At 48.3% G+C, this 17,227-nt stretch overlaps 1 protein-coding gene across 2 annotated transcripts; it reads right to left on the bottom strand.

Annotated features, from left to right (window-relative positions):
• Nucleotides 1–3,649: 3,649 nt before the first annotated feature.
• On the bottom strand, nucleotides 3,650–9,800 carry SLC30A2 (solute carrier family 30 (zinc transporter), member 2). 2 transcript variants are annotated; one of them, XM_006862271.1, is made up of 8 exons: nucleotides 9,751–9,800; nucleotides 8,894–9,114; nucleotides 8,073–8,219; nucleotides 7,290–7,443; nucleotides 6,479–6,659; nucleotides 5,742–5,847; nucleotides 4,198–4,332; nucleotides 3,650–3,795 (listed from the first exon to the last, which is right to left on the bottom strand). In XM_006862271.1, the coding sequence occupies exons 1-8, from the start codon at nucleotides 9,798–9,800 to the stop codon at nucleotides 3,650–3,652; spliced, it is 1,140 nt and encodes a 379-aa protein (XP_006862333.1). The 2 variants fall into 2 exon arrangements, with proteins under 2 accessions (XP_006862333.1, XP_006862334.1); XM_006862272.1 differs by lacking the exon at nucleotides 8,073–8,219.
• Nucleotides 9,801–17,227: the final 7,427 nt, after the last annotated feature.

Below are 17,227 nucleotides of genomic sequence, written 5' to 3'. Positions count from 1 at the left end.
CGCCACCCCCCCCCCGGCTACTCGCACCATAGTATAGGAGCAAAAAGACAATGGAAAGCCAGTTTCAGGGTTTCCATCTGGCTGAGTGTGGGGAGAGAAAGGGAGTGAAAACGTAGGTTGCCCGCCCAACCTGGTTCACCTGCATTACCGGTGTGGACCACTAGAGGACAGCATCACATCATGCACCTTCTTTCCTGAAAGTGAACGGGTTTCACACTTCCCACTCAGAGGACGGCTAGGGGACGTAAAGGGTTAGTGGTGTGTGCGACCTAGTCTGAACAATCTGAAAGAATAGCCCCCACCACTTTTTCCCGGTTACTTGGGACTCAATAAGGGACCATTTCTAGGTGGGCTGGGTGGACGCAGGGCTTATCCAGAGCGCCGAGGCATTGAGGGTGAAGTCGGGAGATACTGGGTTCTTACCGAGCATCACCTGGAACTGGAATTAGCACTTCCGAAATAAAGCTCCTATCCTTGCCCCCTCACGCTCAAGCTATAAATACCCTTGCAACAGCTGCATGGGGAAGGGAATTGGACTCGCCTGGCGTGTGTATGTGCATGTGGGGGTGATTCCAGAAAGGGGGCGGGGGACCAGACTAGGTCCAGGGTGTCAGGTGCTTTACTACTTTGATGGCCTTGCTACTTTGGAAACTCCCGTGACTAGCTCACAGATCAGAACATGCCGTCCCCCATGACTCAGATCCTCCCTGGAGTCAGTCACAGCTAGGGATGCAGAGGTCTTTCCCTTGGGAGGCACAGGACTGTGAGATGCTTGGGACCGGGTTAGACAGGGAGCTAAATGGGGTGGGGGTGGCAACCTGGCCCCAAGTCAAGAACAGTTGTGGGTGGTGAGGAAGAGCACAGCTGCAGCCTGGGCAACGTTCCCAGGATAGGGAGGGCTCCCAGAGGCACCTTTCCTCTTCCCAATTGCAGCTGGGGCACCTAGGCCTCTGAACTGCCAGACCCAGAGGCCCCCAGTCCTGCCACAGGGAAACCTAGAGGAATGAGCCAGATATCTAGACCTGCCTCACTGTTGGACCTCAGGCAAGCAACATAGTCTGAGCCTCATTTTCTTGTCTGCAAAAACGGAATCTGTATGGCCACGTTAGAAGGTCCTGGATAGAGTGGGAGAAAATGTAGGATAAAACTCAAAATTAAAAAACAAAACAAAACAGACTAACTGGTCAGAAAGAGACTCATGGAACCCCTAGACTATGACCCGTGGTCACCCTTTAGCTCTGGAACGGAAGTTCATGGCTCAATTTTCAGCCAAACAGTAGATAGGTATATAAAGGAGACACCACTAATGAAGTATGGACATCATAGAATGGTGAGCTATTTGAGATCCAAAGGGCAGCATTTCCTAATGACACACTTCAGAAGGGTTCAGAATTGGAAACCAGAATTACAGGGAGGAAGTGGGATAAGTGATGTGACATGGAAGGGATTGCAATTATTGAGATGAAACAAAGTCTATGATATGTTGAATGTAAAACTGATGATCTGCTCTGTAAACCTTCACTCAATTCATGATAAAGTTGTTGGTTTTTTTAATAAAAGGGGGTGGACACAGAAATAATTGTCTCTTGAGGTGGGTAACAGACTTGGCACGCAGGTTCATAGATTATTTATAATTAAAATATGTTAGTTTAGGGATAGATTACCCTCTCTAGGATCGGATCAGCGTTGTTTTAATGAAGTTAGGTTCTGTCCAGGCTCCAGGTTCCAAGGCTGACAAACCCACTGACCTGTATCTCAGGCAGCCCCTGATGATAGTGCTAGAAAGGTACAAGGTCATTTTAAAGGTGGAAGAGAGGCCCAGAGGAGAAAGTGAGTCAGGATGAACTCAGGTGCTGCCTGTGGAGAGGCTGGGAAGCCCACCTGGCCAAGAGCCCCAAAGTTCATTCCTTTCAGAATGGTGATAAAAGTAACCACTACTCTTCAACCCCCAGGTACTTCTAGCCCTCACCACATCCCTGTGAAGTAGGTGTTAGCTTCTCATGTACATACAAGAATAATAGTCATAAAAAGTCCAGTCAGCTTGCCTAAGAACCCAAACCAGTTCCCATCAGCCATCCTGACTCATGATGCCCATATGTACCAGAGTAGAACTGTGTTCCATGGGGTTTTCAATGACTGGTTTTTCAGAAGTAGATCACCAGGCCTTTCTTCCAAGGTACCTCTGAATGGACTCAAGACTCCAACTTTCAATTAGCAGCTAAGTATATTAACTATCTGTAATACCCAGAGATTTGCTATAAGGGCAGAAAGACAATTATATTTGGACCTACACAATGACTAGGCTCTTGTCTCAAGAAAGCTGGGAACAAATCTCCCCTCTTGGCATCTTATAGGCACATCTACTCACTACCCACTGCCACTGAGTCCATTCCGATTCATAGTGACCCTATGAAACAGACTAGAACTGTTCATTAGGGTTTGGGGGACTATAAATCTTTATGGGAGCAGACAGCCTCATCTTTCCTGAGGAGCTGTTGGCAGCTGGTAGTTTTGAACCGCTGATCTTGTGGTTAGCAGCCCAATGCTTAACCCACAGTACCACCAGGGCATAAAATCAAAACGAAAGCAAACCCAATGCCATCGATCAAGCCAATTCCAACTCATAGCAACTGGATATAGGGTTTCTGAGGCTATAAATATTTACAGGAGCAGAAAGACTTCATCCTTCTCCTGTAGAGACCTTGTGACTAGCAGTCCAATGCTTACCCTACAGCGCCACCAGGGCTCCTTACCAGATCACAAATCACCTTTGAATTCAGGAATCTTCACACACAACACCTACATAACCTCTCCTGGTTACCCCTGACCAGGTCAGACCACACTGAGGACCAGAGCTACTGCAGCAGGTCTGATTCAGGCTCCGGATCCCTGCCACATCATCAGGGGCAAGAGAACTAGCCCAGGGGCTGCAAGGCTGTGAGAGTCAGGCCCACACTGAAATCCCTGTCCTCTCCCCTCCCTCTGCAACCACATGTGACAAGGGTATCTGGTGTTGGCTCAGCTTCCAGAGCCAGGGAAATAAGGAAGGAGGAAATCTGGCCAGTGCCTTACCTAGTAAGATGCCTGGCTCCTCCAGGAAAGGGAAACCTTTGGCTCACAACTGCAGTAACTACAGTATAGACAGGTCTCAGATGTTCCTGGCTCCCCAACCCCAACCCCCAAGGCTTCCTTCAACGTATTGTTACAGGCACAAGGAGGGGACTGTTCCTGGAATTCTTTACAGATTCACAAGGCAGAGGCCAGGCAGGCTGAAATAGGAGGTGAGGTAGGCCCAGAGGGGGTGTTGAGGCCAGTCTCCCCTTCCACTCACCACTTTGACACCACTGCTTTGCCTGATGCTGGGGTTAAGACCCCACCCTACCAGGTATAGATGAGGAGCTGGAGGGCACACTGGTGTACACCTGCTGAGTCCCCACCCCAAGGCTGGCTGTAGTCACATGGGGAGACGGGGAGAGCCCCATCCCTGGGGGAGGGGCAAGTTTACTGACACTGAACGTGGAGCAGAAGTCAGGAGGAGACCTCGTTTACAAAGTAGGCTGGTTGGCAGAGTCCTGGCTGGAGCTGGGGGAAACTCAGCCCTGCCACTTGCAGGTCCTGTCTGTCCCCCAGCTGGTGGCTGGCCATGTGATCAGTCCGAGGGACCTTGGCACTCCTGGCAGTCCTTCATGTCCTCAGAGTAGTCCTCAATCTGAATGGTCATGGTGTGGAAGTGGAATTTCCCCTGGAGCCGGGCACTGGCTGCCTTCAGCACGGCCTGGGCATCTGAGTTCTGAGCTGGGGGCCAAGGGAGGCACCAGAGAAATGTTTACTCACCCTTAGTCCCTCAGGAGAAATCAGGCGTCCCAGCCCCAGCAGAAAAGGAAAGGGGGCCGTGGATCCCCCCCAAAACCCCAAGATTCCACTCCCATTTCAGGAAACCCCCAGTCCCCAGACCTGGCCAGAAAAGCCCTGGCCTTGAAGCTGGACTTCTGCCACTTATCAGCTGTAAAAGCCAGGACAGGTGACATTCCCACACAAACCCCACGGTTTCTTCAGCTACAAATGGGATTCTGATAATCCAATGAAACAATGTAAATGCTCAGTGTGGTGTGATTCGGTTCGAGGGCACTGCCAACTAGGACAAATCAGGGAAGGCCCTAGTTTTCACCCCGGCCCCAGGTGGCCCCCGCCACTCACCAATGGCAATGTGGACAGAGAGCACTGGCTGGGTTACGGTCAGCGCCCAGATATGCAGGCTGTGCAAAGCTTCCACACCCTCCACCGACAGCAGCAGATCTCGCACAGCTGTGAAGTCCACACCCTTGGGGGTTCCTGAGGAGAACAGGGATTAAGAAGGAGACTGCCCCCAACACACACACAAGCCTTCCATCTGTGCAGGACTGGCTCCTGGTTCCAATCTGTCACCTTCTGAACTGATGCCTCTACCTCCCAAATTCTCCTTCTTTGTTATTTTCCTCTTCAAACTTAACACTGCCTGCAGTGATCCTATTTGTGAATTTGTTATATTGTCTGTCTCTTCTTTTAATCTGGAAACTCCATGAAAGCAGGGCAGTTTGTTTTGTTTACCATTGTATCCCTACTGTCTAGAACAATGCCTGGCCTATACTTGTTAAGTGTCGTCAAGTCGTTCTGACTCATAGTGACCCTGTATAGGGTTTCTAAGGAGCGGCTGGTGAGCTTGAACTGCCATCCTTGGGGTTCAAACCAACCTTGTGGTCCAGTGTTTATTCTTCAGCACCACACCAGGCTTATAGTAGATGATCAATAAATGGTCTTCAAATGGAAGGAAGAAGAGAAAAGAAGGGAACTTGGGAATCCCTGGACATCATCACCATCATGGATACTTGAGTCAGATTCTTGGAGAAAAAGCTATGACCTGTAGCCATACTCTCCTGTTGACCCCAGACCAATACCCAACTCCAAACTGCCCCTGACCACACAGAGACCCATGACCCTGGCCCAAGGACACAAGAAAAGGTAACTGATTTGGCAGCTTAGGGTAGGCCAGTCTCTATTACTGCCAGGCCTTTCAAAGTCCAGCATGGCCGCTTAAGACATAGTTTGGTCCCTAAGATGCTGTGGAAAAGGCCAGAACTGGGAGTGGATTCAGTACCCTTGTCCAAGATTGAATGTCTTTTTCCAAGGTCTGCCCCTTTGTGTAGGAGTCCTGGTGTGGTGCTATAAGATAAGCACTGGACCGCAAAGTAGGTTTGAACCCCAAGGACGGTGGTTCAAACTCACCAGCCACTCCTTGAAAACCCTCTACAGGGTCACTATGAGTCAGAAATGATTCAACAGCACTTTAACAACAAGAAGTCCCTCTGTGCAATAGGAAGCACAATCCTTACCCCCTCCTTCTGTCTGCAGGAAAGCCAGAGGATACTGAGGAGGTATATTAGGAAAGCTGAGTGCTAGGTGCCGCAGACATCATCCAGAAGCCACCTGACTAGACAGGAGAATTCATTCCAAAAGGGGAGGTGGTACCCTTAGGGCTAGCAGCTGGGGAAGTGGGGAAGGGAAGGGATATGCCAGGAGGCATTTCCAGGAACTGCCACACCAGAGGGCCAAGATTGGCTTGGGGCCCCAAGAGGTTTTCCAGCCTATGCCAGGTTCCAGACAATGTGCTGGAAAGCCTGTTTCTCCCAAGATATATACCCTCAGTTGAGGATGATTAGAACTGGAGAGCCAAAGTCCAAAAGGGAGCTCCAAGCCCAGGTTACCTTCCATCAAAACCAGGAGCACATCTCTCAGGATGGTCAACGTCGTCCCCAGGACCAGGATGGAGAAGAGGAAGGTGCAGATAGGGTCCACGTACTTATACTCTGGCTACAGAAATAGGGAAGGCAAACCTGGAACCCACCACCTAACACTCCCAACTTCCCTTCTCCCTTCCCACCCAGTACTGTGGCGAGAGCGGGATTCTCTGCAGGCTGGACACAAGCCTCACTCTGGCCCTGTTTCTAGTTCTCTCTGCCCTTATTCCATGTCCTGACAACCAGGCAGGCAGACCACAGTGTGGGGTCTCTTCCCGCCCTCCTACCCAACGGGCTGAGGCATGGACAAGCTCAAAGGAATCTTAGACACCATTCGGTTCAATGTTCCCACCTGTAGATGGGGAAATTGAGGCTCTTCCCTCTATGCCTACATAATGAGCAATGGCACTACACAGTCCTGAGTTTGAGTCTGACTCCACAGCTTACCGACTGCATAACATGAAGCAAGACACTGAATCTCTGAGCTGCTGAAAACACCACCACATACCCTGTAGGGTTGTCCTGAAGATCCCAAGTGCTAACACTTGGTAGGCATTGGATAAATGCTAGTTCCTTCTCTCTCCCCACCTCTGTGCTCAGAGCTGGGAGGGGGCTACAATTGGGTAAGGGTCCTGTGCACAAGAGTCCCCAGATGATCTGTAATCCCCTGCCCCCAACCACCTCCCTCTGCCACCAGCTCTGACCTTGAAGTATATAATATAGGCTGCTATCAGGACGCCCAAGCTCTGCAGTAAGTCCCCAATCACGTGAATAAAGGCAGCTCGGACACTGGGGTTCTCCTGTTGCTCACTGGTACCGTGGCTGTGCCCGTGGTCATGGCTGTGGCTGTGCCCATGGCCAGATTGATGAAGGGTCAGTCCCATTCTACATAAATGGAGACAAAGCTGAGTGGCTCATGGCTGACCCTCCACCTCATGATCTCTTTGGCCATGTGAGGGGCCCTGCCCACATGACCTTGGTTCAGTGCCACAGTAGAGAAGGGCTTGGTTCCAGTACCAGTCTGAGTGAACAAGCAGCTGGCCCAGCCCAGTAGAAGGACACCATGGTGGTCATCTAGTTCACCACCCCCATATGTCACAAATGGGGAAACTGAGATCTAGAATGGGCAAGTCACTTGTCCAAGGCCACTAAGCAAGAGAGACAGAGTCTCCATAAAACACCAGGGTTCTGCACATCACTGCCGCTCATGGGGACAAGTGTCAGGAACTTGAAAGGACTTGGGACTTCATTTTGGGCCCAGGGACACCTGTTCCTGCAGGAACTAGACTCCCTCTTCCCTCTTCAGGTAATGAAGCCTCCAAGGTTATTCACTGCATGTCTGGGGGAAGGGAGGAGTTGCAGCTTCAGATGGCCTTGGTCTAAAACAAGACCCAGGTGTTCAAGGTACTAGAGCTCAGACTGTGGCCTCTGCTGGACTATGGCCTGGCCTCCCTCCACCAAGAAGGGGCACATGGGGATATGTGTGAATAGTGGGGAAACATGGGTCACACTCACATGATGTTCACAGCCACAGCACAGCCCGATGTGATCAGCATGGCCGACCCCTCAATCTCATAGTTTCCAGAGACTAGCCGCTCCACCGCCAAGTACACCAGCACCCCGGTCACGACCCAGATGGACAGCACTGATAACAGGGCTCCCAAGATCTCTGAGGAAGAACCAGACCCCCAATACCAGCTTCAGCATGTGGCCCTAGAGCTGAGGAACTACCCTCTCCTTCCATGGCTACCCTCACCCCAGACTACAAAGTCAGGGCCTGTAGGCTTTGCGGAGAGTACAGCTGGGCTTTGCGGAGAGTACAGCTGACCCAGTTCTACTTTATCACTCCTGTGTCTGAGGATGTCAGAGCTACAAGCCACTTAAGTCATTTGAGTCAATCTATTTTTTGACATGCTTTTAAAAAGGACTTGTTAAAATATACACCCATAGCTCAGCTGGCAAAGTGAGGTTTCTGAGGAGAAGCTGAACCATCTCCCACCAAGAGGACATGACAGCGCAGCCTACAGGTGAATTAATAGACTGTATCTTCCAGAAGACTTTGCTGATCCATGGGAGTTGGGTGCAGAGTCAATGCCATAGTTATGTGTTCTTAAAGTATGACCTTCACATTACTTCCCTACAGAATGGGAGTTCCCGGAGGACAGAAACCAGGGTTGACATCCTCTTCCTCCACCCAAACCCCTCCAGGCCTCACTCAGAGCTCAACCAATTGCAACCACCTGAGAACCCATGTCTTGACCTGCCGCCCTCCCTCAAATCCAGCTCCAGGGCTCTCACCAGCTCGCTGCCAACCAAAGTTCATGGTCTTGGTGGCTGGCCGGGAGGACATCCAGAGGGAGAAGAGGCTGATGAGCATGCTGGCAAAATCCGTGAGCAGATGGGCTGCGTCAGTCATGATTGCCAAGCTGTGTGCCAAGTAACCACCTACAGGGGAAGGGTCATGTGGGTAGAAGGTCCTCTTCAGCTTCCCAATGAGCCAACCCCCTCAGCTCTGTAGGGACATACTGGGTTTGAGAATTCTCTACTCATTAGAAGCAAGTGATTTACTCTGTAAGCCTCAGGTTCCACATCCACAAAATGTGGACAATAACATCACAACATCTACTTAGAGGATGAAAAGGAGCCCTGGTGGCATACTGTATATCAGTCAGGCTGCTAACTGCAGGTCAGCAGTTCAAACCCACCAGTGGATCCTTGGAAGAAAGATGAGACTGTCTTCTCCTGCAAAAAATCTGCAGCCTCAGAAACCCTGGGAAGCAGTTCCCCTTTGTCCCACAGGGTCATTCATTATGAGTCAGAATTGATTCCAGGGCAGTGGGTTTTGGTTAGAGGGTGAAAAGCATAGGAGATACCTAGTAAGTGCTCTCTTTTTCTAGACATTCTGACTCTCGCCTACTAGCTATGTGTGATGTTGGTCAAGTAACATGCCTCAGTTTCCTCTTCTCTAAAAAATGGGAAATAGCAACTTTGTGACAGCCTGAGATTGTGAAGACAGGGGCCTAGCACAGTGAGTGTCTAATAAATGGGGCTATTAAATTTATGCTGCTGGAAAAACCTAGACAGTTGTCCCAACTTCAGCCAATCAGCACAGTTCTTACCAATGACTTCTCCGATCATGAACACCAGGCAGATGGCAGATGCCACATACAGCTGGCGGCGGGCTCGATCCTTCTTGGGGTCAGAGTGGTTACCAGTATCCCTCTGGGCATGGCAGTAGTGGTTGCTCTGGGCAGCAAGCTCAATGGCTTGCAAGTCCAGGCCAGGTGTGGGCAGAGGGTGCCAACCAGCCCCATCCTGCCATACAGATCCTGTGTATGACCTGGGCAGAGAGGAAGGGAAAGGGGAGAGTCAGCTCTGAGATGGGCAAGGAGGGTTGACTTGACGTGGGGTCATTGGACACATGGGGCGGATGGTTCAGGGCACCCTAACCTCTGACAGTCGCTAAGGAATGAGAAGGCGAGAAGATTAGATGGATAGATCCTATAGGGTAGAGGAGGGGCTACAGGAATGACCAGCCTTGAGGTTTTGGGGCCTTGGCTGTTCTCTCCTCCCCCTCCCCTTCCAAGGCCAGGAGGAAACTGGCCAAGAGGCGTGGCTGCTTCAGAGGAGACGGAGAAGGAACCCAGCTCAGACTTTGGGAGAATCGCATATCTTCTCTTCCTTTCCCCCTCCCTCTACCTCGCACTTGGGGGGCACAGGGCCTCCCTAGGGCGGAGCGGCCAAGGGGCAAAGTGCTGGGTCAGAGGCGGGACTCCGGGCAGATGACTCCTTCCCTCTCCCCCTGTGGACCGGTTAGGGTATGCGCTGGAGCCCAAGGAAGGGATGATCCTCTGGGTCACTGCTCTGTCCCATCCTCAGTGGTCCTAGTTCAAGACGCCACCCCAAACCGTCCACTGCCAGGATAGTGCGTCTGATGCCGCGCAAACTCACTTCCCTCTCCAGGCTCCCGCCTTACCGGACTCCGAGTCTGGCGTTCAACAGACGCAGCTTCTCCGTGGCCTCCATGCAGCCTGGTCCCGCGTTGGCTCCCGCTAGTCTTGCGCCTGCCACCCCACCAAGTGCGCCTGGAAGTTGCACTAGGGACGCTCAGCAGCGCGTGCTCCCACCTGCCGGGAAAGCCAGACGCCCACCCGTCGGGAGGTCCCCGCACGCCAGTTGCCGCCGCCCTGGCTCGTGTGCTTCGTGCCACCGGCTCTGCTGCGCGCCCGTCCGGACCTTGGTCGCCCCTGTCACCCTGCTGCCGGCCCCGCTGTGGCGCCTCGCTCTGCTCTGTGCCCGGGAGGCTGCGCCCCGCGCCGCCGCGCTTTATCCGGCTCTGCCACCTCGTGTGAAGCGGCCCGCGGTGCGTCGTGTGCAAAAGCCCGCGGAGAAGGGGGAGGGGGTGACCGGCTGCAAAGACGCCCCGGGTCTGCCCCCGAGCAGCGGTCCCCGGTGCCCCTGCGACCGACCTGGGCAGTGACGAAAAGCTATGCCGCTGGGTGTTACTGAGATAGAACTGGAAACTGGACGAGGGCTAGGCCCATCCTTCCCTACAGGGCTGGTCGCGCGTGCCACGAAAAAGTTCTGGGATCTCCACTTTGGCGGGAATGTGGCTCCTCGCCTCGGAACAGGGACTACTGAGTTTAGGTTTGTGTCTCCCACAGGCTTGAGTGGTTTCCACCCTCAGTTTGGAGACTGATGAGGGTTTTCATCATGTTTCGCCACTTCCTCTTAGACTAGGGGCTTTCTGCGGCAGGGACATGCCTCTTCCCTCAGACTGGAAACATTGTCCCTTCTTAGGACTGATTGGGACTGGCAGACCTGTCCTCGCCACTGCTCTCCTGCGCGCACTGATCAAAACTGATTTTATCTCCACCTTTACCTACGCAGGGAGTCCTGGTGTGGCTCTGTAGAATAAACACTGGACTGCTAACCGCAAGATCGGCAGTTCAAAGCCGCTACTCGGAAATCTAGATTGCGTGTAACAACAACAACCTACATAGAGCAACTTTGCGCTCAGCCAGCAAAACTCACCAGCTGGGCGAGTTGACTTCACTATCACTTTACCCTTTCCCCCTTTCCGGCAGAAGCTCTAGCAAGTGGGACAAACAAATGCCAGTGAGGTACATGCAGAGGTGTTTGTACACGGATAGCGCGATACCGATCCTGGGAGAAGCTAGCCAATCCTTTGAAACAGGCTTGGGCTCCACCCACTGGAGTCACCAGCGTTCTCCCACAGAGATCCCTAAGGGTTCAGGAGCCTGTAGGCCCGCATTAGCCTCTGACAGGTGCCTTCGGATGACCTCCCAAATGAACTGCCCCATCTTCAGAAGTGTCCTTGTCTCCAGGGTTATGGCTTGGTGACTGTGACCCTTCACAGAGAAGGATAGACTGGCTGCATTCCTACAGCCCTGGGGCAAGGGAGGGACGTTCTCAGTCCCTCCTCCCACAGGAACCATCTTGAAAGGAGACTTGTTGCTGCAGGTTGCGGGGTCTAGTCAGTTAGAATCAGCAACCTTGTATAGGGTTTCCAAGGAGTGAAACTAGTTGCAAGGATTTGAGGTATCCTTGGTTAAGTCCTCATTGAGTGTCTTTTCACCTACTCTGGACTCTGGATATGTGAAACCTTTCCCTCAGGCTTCCTGGTTTTCTTAAGATGTTGTTGTTGTTGTTAAGTACCGGGGAGTCTGTTCCGACTCATAGTGACCCTGCACAGGGTTTCCGAGGCTGTAAATCTTTACGGGAGCAGAAAGCCTCATCTTTCGCCTGCGGAACAGCTGGTAGTTTTGAACTGCCGACCTTGAGATACACTTGAATAAGGAAGATTGTAGAAGAATTGATGCCTTTGAGTTGTGGTGTTGGAGGAGAATACTAAAAGTGCCATGGACAGCCAAAAGAACCAATAGATCTCTTTTGGAGGAGGTGCAGCCAGAGTGCTCCTTGGAGGCCAGGATGGCTAAGCTCCGTCTCTCATATTTTGGACATATTGTCAGGAGAGAGCAGTCGCTGGAGAAGGATGTCATGCTGGGTAAGATGGAGGGTCAGAGAAAAAGAGGAAGACCCCCAATGAGATGGATCAGCCAGGTGGCATCATTTATGGACTCAAGTGTGGCAGCAGTAGTGAGGTTGGCCCAGGATCGGACATTGTTTCGTTTTGCTGTGCATGGGGTTGCTATGAGTCGGTTCTGACTCGATGGCACCTGACAACAACAACAACAACAACAACGCTACCAGAGCTCCTTAAAATACAATCTAAAAACTAACCCCAGCATTGCCTGGAGAAGGTGCTAAAAAGAAAGGTTGCAGGTTCTCCATAAGATCAGCTAAATCAACCTCTGGGAGCATAGCCTAGGAATCTGCATACTTACAAGAGTGTTGTTAATAGCCATCAGTCAATTTTGACTCACAGTGTTTCTCAGTAGCAGCTGGTGGGTTTGAACTGCTGAACGTGTTGTTCGCAATCCATGCTGATCTTACAGCGCCATGCCAGACTGGGGAGTGGGATTTCCTGCACAGTAAAGTTGGATAGAGGTCTCAGATACATATTCATCTTTGCTCCCTACTAGATTATAAATTCTCTGTGGGCACAGATGTGTCTTGTATTTCTATTACATTTTAACTCAGCTCTGGTCACCAACCAGTAGAATGACCTTGTCTTGCCCCATCTTAACCACCTTTGAACTGTTTAAATCTATTGTGCCACTTTGTGTTTTCCAACACTCTATTGGGTAGGACTCTGCTGTGATCCATAGGCTTTTCACTGGCTGATTTTCAGAAGTAGTTTGCCAGACGTTTCTTCCTAATCTTAGTCTGGGATGACTTTGTTGATATTTGATATTTGAACAACTCCAGCATCATAGCAATATACAAGCCCCCACAGTACAAGCAGACAGATGGGTGGTGAGCTGGTCATTGAATTAGAGGAGAGTCCTGGTGTGGTGCTGTGGGTTAATGCGCCAGACTGCAAAGCCGTTTGAACTGCAAGGTTGGTGGTTCAAGCTCACCAGCTACTCCTTGGGAACCCTATACAGGGTCGCTATGGGTCGGAATCGACTCGATGGCACTTAACAACAAGTGAGGTGGCTTCTGCTCATAGGAATTTTTACTGGATAATCTCAGTTGTGTGTTGTATTTTCAAACCCTGTCCTTTACTCAGAATCTTGTCATATAGCCTACCTGAGAGCAAAATGCTTATGTTTTATAAACGTATGTCTCTCTTGCTGCCCTTAATGCAAAGCACATAAATTATTTTTTAAAATAAAAAGAAGTGAGAGAGATTTACAAATTGAATCCAGCTACATATAGTCATTAGAAAAATAAGCAACATTTAAGGCTGTTTTCTTTTAAATTAACACTTTCCCTTCTAGTAGATTTGCAAGAGTTCAACTGACCAAAAAGTTATTTAATCAAGACTTCAACATACTGAAAAGTACTATATCTGCTTATACCAGAATAAATAATAATAATAAAGTATTGCTACTAGGGCTCCAGTTCATACATGTACTAGTTTATTCCAAGCAAAACATGTAAACATGTCTCTGCTCTACAATCAGTGGATGGCTTCATACAAGTTCTCTCAGTAATATGTTTGTCTTAGTCTTCTTAGGGTGCTGACAGAAAAAAAGTCAATCAAAACAGTGGCTTCTGAGGGGATCTGCTAGGCTTTTACATGGAAGGCAGAGATGCCAGTTCAATAGGTTATGGTGATTGCTTTAGGATTTCCAAAGGGTAATCTTGATAGATTTTCTTGACGGACACAAGATGATTTGGGAAGCCTTCTTAGAAAGAAGTTTTAAGAAAACTTAAAACTGCATTGATGATAAAAAAAAAAAAAAAAAGGTCAGGAAAATTTCACCAAGGAATTTTTATGCAGCACAGCAATGTGCCTGCTCATTCTTTGAGAGTACCTTGGTATATCTCCTAGGATGGTCCTAGGAGAATTGCATTGGAAAACCTTGTTCCCGCTACTCTACAGTCCTAATCTTGCCTCTTCAGGCGCTTCTCTTTGTTCCCCAAACCCAAAGACCCCTTCAAAGGAACACGATTGTCGTCCCTTGAGGATACCAAAAGTGTCATTTTTTTTGCAGCGTAAATAGAAGAGCGCAGAATACTTCATGGAAGAGTTGAAGAGATGGAAACACTGTTGAAGCCACAACTGGCTAAAGGAACTCCATCTCGTATGTAAGTAGAGATCTCATTAGTGCTAACTTTGGTCTATACTTTCCTTTAGTTTGTTGTTGTTACGTGTTGTCCAGTTGGTTCTAACCAATAGCAATCCTGTATAGGGTTTCCAAGGAGCAACTGGTGAATTTGAACCCCTTGACCTTTAGTTTAGCAATTAGTTAACTCCTACCCCAGGGGCTTTTATAGGAATAAGGAAGTTCCTGAGATTCCTGGGAGGGATCAGTACAACCTGAGATAAGCAGAACAATACATTCCTGAAATTCCTCATACCTCTCTCTATCCCATGCCCCCAATCACTATAAATCCTCTTTCCCCTTTCTCCTAGATAAGGCAACCCCTCTGTCACTTATATGTTGTTGTTGTTGTTAAGTGCCGTCGAGTCGGTGAGTCGGTTCCGACCCATAGTGACCCTGTACAGGGTTTCCAAGGGTGTAAATCTTTACGGGAGTAGAAAGCCTCATCTTTCTCCCTCAGAGCGGCTGGTAGTTTCGAACTGCTGACCTTAAGGCTCGCAGCCCGATTCGTAACCATTACGCTACCAGAGCTCCTTCACTTATATAGTCATATACATTAAACCTTAAGTGTTTAATTGACATTCTTCCAAGTAGGCAGCATAAGTCATCATTTGCCTTCATAGGTGCATAGACCAAGATGGAGGATATGTCGAGAAGTTAATTTTAATTTTTTTTTTTTTACTTAGTGCTAGTATCTGATTTTTGTAGTAATATTTTTTTACTTACCCATCTAGAGATACCTTATTTACAATTAAATATATTTTTAGAATTTAAGTTTTAGCAGTTTATAGAGCCTTGACTGCCCTCTCCTTTCCCCAGATAAGTGAAGTGACAAGCTATCTGACCTGCTTGTTTCTCATGTAATCAATAACCTGGAGAAGTGATCTAGATACAGGATATGCATTCTTGACTGCTCATTTTAAGGTGCTGAACGCCTCTCTTTCTGATCTCAAAGTCTCTCAATGTTCTTTGGGAGGAGACCTAAGAAGGTAAAATTAAAGAAAAGCAAGTGTGTAATTATCCAAAAAGAAAAACAAAAAAACAGGATAGTGATGGTTATGGAATTAATTGTGTCCCCCCTACAACATGTTAAGTAAATCCTAACTTCTCTTCTTGCTGTTATAATCCTATTTAGGATTATTTTAGTCAGGCAGAATTAACATAAAATGTGCCTTCAGTCAATCTCTTTTGAGATAAAGAGATTAAACAAGCAAGCCGAGAAGGGGAAATACTCAGGTTAAGCCACTGGAAGTTTGCCCTGGAGCAGAAACTCAGAAGAGAGCAGTTTCTTCTTCCATAGTATACAGCGAGGAGACAACGCCTTCCTCTAGAGTTAGCACAAGGAGCCTTGGTGGCATAGTAAGCTCTCAGCTGCTAACTGAAAGTGGGAAGTTAGAACCCACCTGCAGCTCTGTGGGAAAAAGATGTGGCAGTCTGTTTCAATAAAGCCTGTTGTTGTTAGGTGTAGGAAACCTATGCATAAAGAATGAAACAGTGCCCAGTTCTAAGCCATCTTCACAATTGCTATGTTTGAATCCATTGCTGCTGCCACAATATCAATCCATCTTGTTGAAGCTCTTCCTCATTTTTGATGACCCTTCACTTTACTAAGCAAGATGTCCTTCTCTAGGGACTGGTCCTTGCTGATGATAATATGTCAGAAGTACCAAAGACAAAGTCTCACCTTCCTTGCTTCTTCCAAGACAGATTTGTTTGTTCTTCTGGCAGTCCATGGTATTTTCAATATTTTTACAACACTATAATTCAAAGGTATTGATTCTTCTGTTGTTGTTGTGAGTGCCATCAGTTAAGTCAGTTCTTACTCATAGCAACCCTGTACAGGGTTTCTGAGGTCATTTGCAACAGATCTGCCTAATGCAGTAAGTCTTTCGATTTTTTGACTGCTGCTTCCATTAGCATTGATTGTGGATCCATGCAAATTGAAGTCTTTGACAATGTCAATCTTTTCTCCATTTATCATGATGCTATTTATTAGTCCAGTGTCTTCTCTGCATTGAGGTGTAACCCATACTGAAATCTGTGGTCTTTGATCTTTAAATCCTCTTCACTTTCAGCAGGCAAGGTTGTGTCATCTACATATGGCAGGTTGCTAATTAATCTTCCTCCAATCCTGATGCCACTTTCTTCTTCATATAATCTAACTTCTCAGATTATTTGCCAACCATGCAGATTGAATAAGTATAGTGACAGATTACAACCCTGGTGCACACCTTTCCTGATTTTAAACTATTTGGTGTCTCTTTGTTCTGTTCTCTTGGTCTATATTCAGGTTCCTCATGAGCATAATAAAGTGTTCTGAAATACCCATTCTTTGCAATGTTATCCATAGTTTGTTATGATCCACATAGTCATGTGCCTTTGCATAGTCAATATACAAGTAAGTATCTTTCTGGTATTTTCTGCTTTCGGCAAGATACATCTGATGTCAGCAATGATATCCCTAGTTCCAGGTCCTCTTTTGAGTCCAGTTTGAATTTCTGGCAGTTCCCTGTTGATATACTGCTGCAATTATTTTTTTAATTATCCACAGAAAAATTTTACTTGCATGTGATGTTAATGATAATGTCCAATGATTTCCACATTTTGTTATGTCACCTCTCTTTGGAATGGGCACAAATATGGATTTCTTTCAATCAGTTGGCCAGGTAGCTGTTTTCCAAATTTCCTGGCAGAGATGAGTGAGTGCCTCCAGTGCTGCAACAGTTTGTTGAAAGATTTCAATTTGCATTCCGTCAACTTCTAGATCCTTGTTTTTCACCAATGCCTTCACTGCAGCTTACGCTACTTTCTTCGGTACCATCACTTCTTGATCATATGCTACCTCTTGAAATGATTTAACATTGACCAGCTCTTTTTGGTGTAGTGACTGGATATTCCTTCCATCTTCTTTTGATGTTTCTAGCATCATTTAATATTCACCCATGGTGAGGTGCAAGGTGAGGCTTAAATCTTTCATTTTTTCAGCTGGAGACATTCTGAGCGTGTTCTTCCGTTTTGGCTTTCTAACTTCAGGTCTTTGCACATTTCATTATATTTGACTTTGTCTTCTGATAAACCCTATGGGGCAGCTCTACTTCATCCTATAGGGACTGTATGTATCAGAATCGACTTGACAGCATACAACAATAATAGAGCCAGCATAAGGAGCTCTGGTAGCGTAGTGGTTACGAATCGGGCTGCGAACCTTAAGGTCAGCAGTTCGAAACTACCAGCCGCTCCGCGGGAGAAAGATGA

This window comes from Chrysochloris asiatica, unplaced genomic scaffold (assembly GCF_000296735.1).
Source record: "Chrysochloris asiatica unplaced genomic scaffold, ChrAsi1.0 scaffold00047, whole genome shotgun sequence".
In the NCBI taxonomy this organism is placed as follows: domain Eukaryota; kingdom Metazoa; phylum Chordata; class Mammalia; order Afrosoricida; family Chrysochloridae; genus Chrysochloris; species Chrysochloris asiatica.
Note: the sequence above shows the minus strand (reverse complement) of the source record. Positions and strands in the feature narration are given on the sequence as shown.

Excerpts from the sequence above, each read along its gene's own strand:
- SLC30A2 (XM_006862271.1), bottom strand. The coding sequence starts at position 9,800 with ATGGAGGCCACGGAGAAGCTGCGTCTGTTGAACGCCAGACTCGGAGTC. Across the intron at positions 9,115-9,750 it reads AACGCCAGACTCGGAGTCCG|GTCATACACAGGATCTGTAT; the intron begins GTAAGGCGGGAG and ends CTCTCTGCCCAG. Across the intron at positions 4,333-5,741 it reads GCTCCTGGTTTTGATGGAAG|GAACCCCCAAGGGTGTGGAC; the intron begins GTAACCTGGGCT and ends TGTTCTCCTCAG.